The 9,859-nt window shown below is 29.1% G+C and overlaps 1 protein-coding gene across 1 annotated transcript; it reads left to right on the top strand.

Annotated features, from left to right (window-relative positions):
* The first annotated feature begins 1,017 nt into the window (after positions 1-1,017).
* LOC109787799 (arginine/glutamate-rich 1 protein) lies at positions 1,018-4,743 on the top strand. Its single transcript, XM_020346367.3, has 4 exons — positions 1,018-1,179; positions 1,255-1,359; positions 3,343-3,565; positions 4,330-4,743. Exons 1-4 carry the CDS (start codon positions 1,082-1,084, stop codon positions 4,582-4,584), a joined length of 681 nt encoding a protein of 226 aa, XP_020201956.1. The 5' UTR covers positions 1,018-1,081; the 3' UTR covers positions 4,585-4,743.
* Positions 4,744-9,859: the final 5,116 nt, after the last annotated feature.

Genomic DNA, 9,859 nt, shown 5'->3' with positions numbered 1-9,859 from the left:
GGATCTTAGAGAACAACATAATCGTGTAAAAAATTGTCCCTATTGTCATACTTCTGGTCACACTAGGAAGACATGTCCAAATACTAGTCATGGATTTAGTTCCCGTCACCATTGATTTTATTGTTGTAATGAGTTTTAATAAATTTATTTAGTTATATTTATAATGTTAATATTCAATAAATTTAATTACTTGATGTTACTCTTTGAAACTATGTTGTGTTTGTGTTGAAAGGGTAAATTGTGTTCGCTACAATGCTAAGTTTGAAGCTAGATTTAAAGGAAATACCTTTGAAGTATGAAACTATATTGTCTTAAACTTAAAAACACGAGATGATAATAATGAGACCTTATCTTAATAGATTCGAAACTTATACGAGTCAAACTGTGGCTAATAATGAAAAATTTGGATAACCTCACACTACGAAAACATGTCCAAATAATGTATAATTATAATAGTTTATAAGCTAAACATTAAAATTCATATTACATTAATAAAAAAAGGCATAGTGCATAGAATTGGCCAGAACGGGCCGTTCTAAAAGCAGAACGACCCATTCCAAACTACTAAAAAGGGCTAAAATTCCTAGTTTAGAACGAGTCGTTCCAACATTGAGGTTATGTTAAAAAACTTAACTCTAGAATAGCCCGTTCTGGTTTAAGAACGGACCATTCCATATGCAAAAAAAAAAAAAACACAACGAGAATGCATGCAGAACGGGCCATTTTGGTTGCAGAATGGGCCGTTCCAGATGCAAAATTCCCAAATTACCTGGACCTAAAACAAAAATAAAAAATAAAAAATATGCAAACAGTAAATGGTGCTAGTTAGGAAAATAAATTTGCACAATTACTATTTAGGTAAATTTTTTTTAAAAAATATATTATTTGAGTAAAAAATTCATTGATTAACGTGTTCATATATTTATTTTATATTTTAAAAATCTTATTTAAATTATTAAAAAAAAAAAAAACATTAGAGACTTGGTTGGCAGTGAAAGACATAATAAATAAAGAGGAAAATTGGTGAGTATGAGCAAAGAGGTGAACAGCGAGTAGGGTTTTTGAGTTTGAGAATCGAAATATGGGTCGCAGCGTGTCACGTTCACGCTCTCCTTCGCGCAGAAGAAGACACTCTCCTTCCCCCGTTTCTCATCGCCACTCTCGAACCTCAACGTCAAGGTATTCATTTCATCACTCTCTTCTCTTTCATCTTTTACCTCAATCACTCTTAACTCTCTTTCTCTCTCCTTTCAGACGCCGCTCTCCTTCGCACAAGCGCCGCCGAAGGCACAAAACCTCTTCCTCCCCCTCTCCTTCGCGTAGCCCCACTCCCAAGCCTAAAAAAGATCATAACAAAAGGTATCTAACCATAACGCTTTTATTTCCCGTCTTAATTTATTTGATTCGTATTATCGATCTCAACTAGAACAATTTTCGTTAACTGAATTTCATATTTATTTCTCGTAACGTATAATCAGTTCGCCACTCCTCCAAGTTGGAATTATTACTAACGTAACATCTGCTTGCTACACTTATTTTCCACTTTTTTTGTTATCGTGGTAAAGGTTTGTTTGATGATATTTTCTAAAAATACTTATGGAAAAGAAAATATGAAAAAAAATATATAGCAAAATAAGTTTTTTTTTCTTCTATGAACTAAAATCCCCAAAAAAAAATTCTTTTTTAATTTGTGCATAAATTAATTTTACTTTATGAAGATAATAATTTTCTTTTTCTTTTTTATTTTCTGCTCTTCTAAATATTTATGCGGTTTATTCAAACATGTCCTAAAAAAATGTATTGTTTGATATGATATGAATAATAATAAAAGTAAGGAAAGATTGCCGGTGACCTTCCTTGAATTCTTTTTAAATGACACATATTTCCTCTAATTTTTAAGGGAACACTAACCTTTTGGATTTATTTATCTACGTGACACATACAACCATTTAGGTAAGATAACACCATTTGTGTATTATTAAGAGAGAACAAATTATTTATGCAAGTGTCAACAATTGAATGAGACTTGATATCTTACTCAATTTTAACTCTCAAATTATATCCTAAATATCATGTGTGTTGTGATTTAAAAAATATACGATTTTCAAAGACTGAGCTGACAAATTATTATTTTCAAAATTGAAGAACAATGAAAATTTTATAAAGACAAAGTATTATATGTAATTCAAAAACAAAAAATAGATGTGTATATGATAGACAGAATATGAATTGACGTTTATTTTTTCTCTTTCTATCACTTTAACTAATGATGTTATTTTAAGGGAGGTGAATGATTTTTAAAAACTAGAGGAGAGGTTTGCGTTATTGAAACATACATCAAGAGATGTGAGTACAATTTTCCTTAAAAATGATATGGGTTTAATGATAATGCACTGACACTGTAAAATTTTTTACTCAATCAATCTATCAAAAATTATATTTTGTAGGACTTTTAAAATAATTATTGTAAAAGTTTATAAACTTATTATATGTGATGAATTGTGATAAGTTAATTGTGTAAAGCTACTTTACACTAATGTTAGGAGTCTCGCATTGAGTAGAATATGAAATTCATTATGGTACTTAAGTCTTGAAATTCTCTCACCTAATGGATTAGTCTTTTAAGTTGGATTCTCACTGCATCATTATTATTCTATACACATGATATCTCGCCTTTAAAACATTGCTCACTTATTTACCCTCTCAATGATATTTCAAAGGGAAAAAAGAAGAAATAAGGAATTTGTTATAGAGTGGTTATTAGATAATTCAAAGTCGTGGATACTACTCATCTATGGAAGAGTTAAAAACTAAGCTAATACTTCTCATTGCTAGGATTATCCTCTTTAAGAATACGAGGATTTTGGTACTAGAATTAACTTGTTACGAAAGTTGTAGACCCGTTGGTGGTTTGAAGATTAGGTGCCTAGCTAGATGCTTCTGAATTAATTCCCACCTTTGCTGAAGATAAGTGATTCCTTTGAAAATGCAACAGGTTAATTTCATTCTTCTCTACTGGATTTTCTGAAGGAAGTTCAACTTGTTAAATATGATGAACAATGGCTGCCTCCATTATCTCCTCTTGCTCTAGAAACTTCATTTGTTATGGATCAGAAACTTGTTAGAGGTATGCCTTGTAAGCATAATAAGCTCACATTTTCCGTGTCAAATGGGTGAACTGGTTAGGAACATAATAAACAAATTTGAAAGTGAAGCGTTAATTTTATGATTTTATCTATTTTTCTGGGTATAGAAATTAATATAATTTGCTTGGTTGCTTGTGCATCTTCCTTTTTTCATCAATGACTTACGTTGTTCGACTTCAATGTTTGCATTGGGTAGCAAGCGTCAACATGAGGAAGAATTGAAACTATTAGAAGAAGAGACTGCAAGAAGACTGGAAGAAGCAATTCGGAAAAATGTTGAGGAGAAGCTGAACTCAGAGGAAGTCAGGATAGAAATAGAAAGGCGTGTAGCAGAGGGAGTGAATAAATTGTTTGATGAAGTTGAAGCTCAACTTGGAAAAGAAAAGGAAGATGCTCTTACTGAAGCTAGAAGGAAAGAAGTAAGTATTCTAACTGGGATATTTTGTCTCTGTTTTTCTCTAATCTCTGTTGGAAAAATCATGGCAAGCTATGTATCATTCTCTGAATAAATTATAGTGTAACATTGAAGAGGGTTTCAAGTCATTAACATTGTGTCATATTTTCAAAATCGATAAATCTGGTGTGGATTAACTAAGCTGTTGTTTTGGATACCTTTTAATCATAGTTTGTCTGGTAAGCAAGGTGTCACCCTGCCAGAACCCAGGATCCTAAAATAAGTTAGCCGTGCCAGTGTATAAAATATTAATGATATTATTATAAGGTTCTTGGATATGTAATTCAATTTCCAGATCTGGTTTATGATTTGTACTTTGCTTAAAGGTAACAGTGTTGGTATCTTCACTAATTAGCACTATTAATCATCAGGTAACAGTGTTGAATATGTCTCTCCCTTTTTTTTTCTTTGATTGACAAATGTTAATAGTTAATTGTTATGTTAGTGAAGGAATTCAAACCCACACCATCTTTATCACTCCAATCCTATGCCCCTCTCCCCAGACCACTCTGACTACCTTATCACTCCACGGGTCTCGCTTAAATCCTGACAAAATGTGTTATTCGTGACTTGTATCTAAAAATATGCATACTACTTTTTTATTTATGATCTCTAGGGTAAAAGAAAATCTTAATTGGGTTCCTTTTGCTTTTTCCCGATCTCCTCTCTATCATTTATGTTATTAAAGTCTTCACTTGAAGATTGTGATGTGTTGTTGTCATCCTGAAGGAACAAGCTCGTAAAGAAAGAGAAGAGCTGGATAAGATGCTTGAAGAGAATAAAAGGAGAGTGGAAGAATCTCAGAGAAGAGAAGCTCTAGAGCTGCAAAGAAAGGAGGAGGAACGGCAGAGGGAACTAGAAATGATTCAGAGACAGAAAGAAGAGGCTGCTCGGAGAAAGAAGCTGGAGGAGGAAGAAGAACATGCGAATCGAATTAATTCTTTGGGTAAGAACAAATCTAGGCCTAAGTCTTATGGTTTGTGATATCAATTTGTACCCTTGTGTGGAACCAGGATCTTGAATGGAAGATTTGATACTCCTATAATGGAGGTTGCAACATACTCTTTTGAAAGATCTAAGAAAATTGAAAATGTAATGTTCTCTTCAAGTAAATTACTATGATGTTGAGGTTTATTTGCTTTACATGACGAAATGACTACCTGTTTAGTTCCTGCGTCACTGGTTTAGAACTTCAGTCAGAAGGCAGTATTCATGCTTAAATGTACTTTTTTTGTTTTATTTTTTATAAAATTATTTTTTTTAAATAATATTTTTTATAAAATTATTTTTTTAGTGCTCATAATATACTCATTTTTTCATTTTTATATTTGTAATACGTGAATAATTTATTTTTTGTCTTTACCAATTCCTTTCCCAAGTACCGATTAAAAATGAACAAAATATTATAGAAATTGAAATTAAAATGGTTGCATTTTAAGGACTAAAATTATTTAAAATACTCGACCATTTAAAAAAAAGGATTTTACAAGGAAAAAAAATGATATTTTACCGAAAATTTATATTTAAACTAAATAATAATTATAGGTCGTATTGCAGGACTTGAGCATGTGTAAGTTTTAATTGGTGCTTGTATGGAGGACTATAAAGATAGTCTTCTTTATCTTCATTAAAATAATTATATCATGAGTTTTTTTTTTTTTTTTGAATTTTTAGAATTTACGTTTTATTTTTTATGTGTCGATATAAAAGGGATGATGTAGGGTAAAAACGCCTCTAAGTCCATTAAATTTAAACTCTAATTTGAATGTGCTTCTGATCATAGTTGTTATGCACTAATAACTACTCGTTTTAGTCTCAAGACATGTTTAAATAATTTTTTTCAGAAGTATTTTTAGGAAGAAAAATGGAAAAAAAAAATTATAAGTTAAAATAAATATATACATAAACTAATTTATAAAAGTTTATTTTTATTAGTTTTTAGTTTAACTTTTTTAACTTATACATAATTTAAATATAGTTTATGCACAAATTATTTTAATTTTTCTTATTTTTTTCTCTCTTAAAAATGTAGTAGAAGTTTATAAAACATATCTTTAATAATAATTGATTTCTTATAGTTTAATCAGGTGAATTTGTGATGTTCTAAAAGGATGCTAGGTAGATATTTTGTAACTGTAAAAACAATCGACTCCATAGTTGTTGCCGCTGTCATAGATTGGCTGTCACTGTTATGTTACCACTACAAACAGGATATTATCTCACAACTGAAAGCTAAGTCTAACTGTAACTTTAGTTTTGGCTGGCTGTTAATAGATAATGTACTCTGTAATTTTACATTCTCATTTAGTGATGAATTACTATTTATGATATGTCGTTGATTTTTATATAACATAAATAAAAAGTTTTACTAATAATATCTGATTAATTAATAATGTCAAATTATTTTACAGAGTTTGTGATAAATACTATTTTAAAAGCATAAATTGAATTTTAAATTTTTAATGGTCCTCTAGAGAGGGCTTCCGACTCTATTCAATTATAGGTTTTTTTTTTTTTTTTTTACACTAATGAAAACTTCCACGATGAGTTGCATTGTAATATTTTTTTTCCCAACTATTAAGAAGTTGATGGGAGGGGAAAATCAATTAAATTTGTTGATGGAAATTCATCATGAAGTTGATAAATATTTTATATTAATAACATAATTATAAAAATGATTAGAGTTAATGTAAGAGTAAAAAATGTAAAGTCTAATATTACTTAATTTCAATAAACGTCATGGTAATTTACTTTATATTATATATTAATTAATTAAAAAATTACATATCAAAGTTAATAATCAATTGCCAAACAATTTTTTATCATGACCACATTAGCTTTAATTTGACCAATATGTCTCAAACTATCTTTCTTTATTTGTAAGGATTTTTTTTAATATCTAACTAAAAAAATTAATTTGCTGCAAGTAATCAATCAAAACCAAAAAAGTATATTTTAATTTTTTAATTAAATATTCTATAATAGATTTTTTTTATTAATTTTCAAAAATTTTATAATTAACATTAAATTTAGAAATATTTCAAGTAAAAGAATGTCTTGATTGTATAGAAATTATAATTGATCCAAATCCATATATTCTTCTAGATTATCACGAAACATGTGAATAAATTAACATGTGTAAAATTTTACTAACTTAATCAGTAATCTTTAATTTGAAGCTTAGATATACAATATATTAAATATTCAAAATTGTTGCCTATAATTATTAATATTGTATCTTGTTCAAAAAGTTTTTCTTCTACAGAAGATACATGTGATATAAATAAATAAAATCATGTGGACTTTTTTTATGTGTAGATATTTTAACTCTATATGTACATTTTTAGCCTTGACCCACATGGGTTATATAGGGTCAAATAAGTTGGGTTAACCATCTTCACAGGCTCTATGAGTGCTGAAAACAATCAAACTATATTTTACCCTTTATTAAATTTTAATTATTTTCTTGTAATAAAAGAAAACCATGTTAAATAAGGAAAATATGTAACAAGATCATGTGGAACAGTTTACACAAGAATCTCTCCTACAGAAGGACACAAAACATATGCAACGGTAAAGGATCGAAAAGCAGTAAAATGAGTGGTTTAGAAGCAATTAAATGAATGAATTATTAGTGTGGTAACGATATGTTGCATAACATTAAAATCATTTCATATGTATCTCGTTGACTCGATCATTGAGAGACTCATATATCTTCAAATAATGGAAGTCTATTTTATACTCAAACAAAGTATGAAATTAACCAATTATTATAGAGGCAAAATAATTGTACCCCACCAATGTGGTTTATGTACACATGAATTGACCAGAGCACAAATTGAAGCACGTTGTAGAGGCTAGTGTAGTGTTGCAGGTTGAATCAGAGATGGCACGCAACACCGAAATCATAATCATGTTCCCATTCACATTCACATTCACATCATGCTAGAATTGAGTAAGACGTAGCTTTACTCAAAGGGAAAAGGTCAAATATGACTTTGGATCAGCCTCCTTTTATTTATTGTTTTGGGTTAATGTAGGTCATCTTCCTAAACCTATCACTGGATCATGTCATTTCTAATCAAATGGACATGCCTGCTAACTTAAAATGGCAAAACTAATATGTAACGCGGTTTGTGTTATTTAGGAGATCAACATTTGTATTATATAAACAAGTATATTGGTATTTTAAGGATTCGTTTCTCTTAAAGTTTGGTGGAATGTATATTCTGATAGAATTAATTTGAAAGATTAATTTAATATAATTGAAATATACTTTTTATTGAAAAATGTGAAAATTGAGTTTTTATGAACTGTGCAAAATGTATTTTAAGTAAACAAAAGTGATAAGTTGAGGTTGATTCCATACAACACAAGGATTAGATATGACGGAAAAAAAAATATCCATACATATTCGTAAATAAAATTTGAAATGGATTGTAAATAAACGGTTTAATTTGATAGTGTTGCTTATTAATGAGTGGAAATGAGTACTCGTATTTATATGTAGTTGTACATTGTAATTACTTAAATATCATTAATTAATTATATATAAAATAAATATGTTAATTTTTATAGTATAGAAATATGTTTTTTTATTTTATGTTTTGGTTTAATTTTTATAAAAAAAGATCTATTAATACTCGTAAATACTTAATAGATACTGTGTGATACAGTGTTAGTAATAAAGGATTACTAAGTACCAACTGTGTCTACTCCATCTCATTGTTATATCCCTAATATGGATCTGATTGGTAACTTAGTAATAAGTAATATATGTAATTATAAGTATTCTTTGTGCCTTGACTTTAGGGAGTCCTAAAGATCCTCGTCAACTAAATTAAACTAATACCCCCTCCCCCATGATAGCAATGGGAAGGGTGGTGTGTGGGTTAGGATAGTGGGTTTTACTAATAAATATTTTATACTGATAAATATTTGTCTAATGTAGCATTAAAAAAATAAAAATAAAAATAAATTATAAAATATGTATTTATATTAAAAAATAATTTTGTAACATTTTTTAATAAAAATAAATAATTATGAGATATATTCATAATAAAAATAAATAGATTGAATTACTTTATATATATATAAATTTTTTTTTTCATTTCAAAGTATATGTATCTACAAATACTTTACTATCCACATCTACCTTATTATTAAGCGATTTAATTATTATTCATTTTCAATACATGCATATAGTGGGTTTTACCCACTGTTATCTATATGTATGGATTTTTTTTTTGTCATCCTTCCTCCTTCCCCAAAAAAAATTAATAATAGACTTTATAGAATTTTTCTTCCTAGAATTTTTTTGTTGTTGTTGTAGTCAAGTAGTGTTGAAAATTCAAAGTCACATCAATTACGTATTTTGAGCTGTTCGGGGGAGTTTAGCTATTACATTATCGTTAACAAATGGTTTTGATTCTGCATGCTGCATTAATTCTGCTGGGAGCAAAACAAGTCACGCTTTCAAGCCAAATTATTAGGTCCAATGATCATTTGGTTTCCAGTTTCGACTACAATATTTTATTTTTTGAATTCCAAAACTATATTTTTGTGCTTAAAAATGATACATAAAAAATGACACTCCCATAATAAAGAATCACATGTTGAAGATCATTAGATCAAATACCACCACTATTTAGTGACTAATCAAAGTTTAGCAGTCCTATATTGTTTAAATACTCTACATTGAATGAAAACTGTACACAATATAAATACGGTATATGTTCATATATGTAGTTATGTATCTTAAGTAAACTCGTGTATTGAGCCGTGAAGAATATCAAATGTTGCAAGTTATATAAAGTTGGAAGTTAGAAGGGATTAATATGTAATTGGCATAATATCTTTGTCTCTAGGGCCTTCTCACCTAACTAAAAAGGATCATCAACCTACCTTTTTCTCCCCTCGGATGCGTGGAATTGAAACAAAGCTCAGTTTCCACTCTTTGGAGCAATTAGTAAACCAGTTTGTCCACCCAACCTATCCAAACCAATTGTGGACGAAACCCAACTGAAAAATAATGAATTAGGAATAATAGGGGGCTCTAAAAGGAGAAATAAAAGGTGTGGTATACACAAAAAATATAATAATATTCATACTTGCTCATTTTATAATCTATACCACTTCTATATATACGGGTTTAATGATTTATACGAATTATGTGGTTCACCCAATTCATGATCTACATCGATAGTAATAATCGCCATTCATAATTGCTCCAATGAAAAAGAGTAGTCCAAAATATATA

This window comes from Cajanus cajan, chromosome 6 (genome assembly GCF_000230855.2).
Source record: "Cajanus cajan strain Asha chromosome 6, NIPB_CcT2T_4, whole genome shotgun sequence".
NCBI lineage: Eukaryota > Viridiplantae > Streptophyta > Magnoliopsida > Fabales > Fabaceae > Cajanus > Cajanus cajan.
Note: the sequence above shows the minus strand (reverse complement) of the source record. Positions and strands in the feature narration are given on the sequence as shown.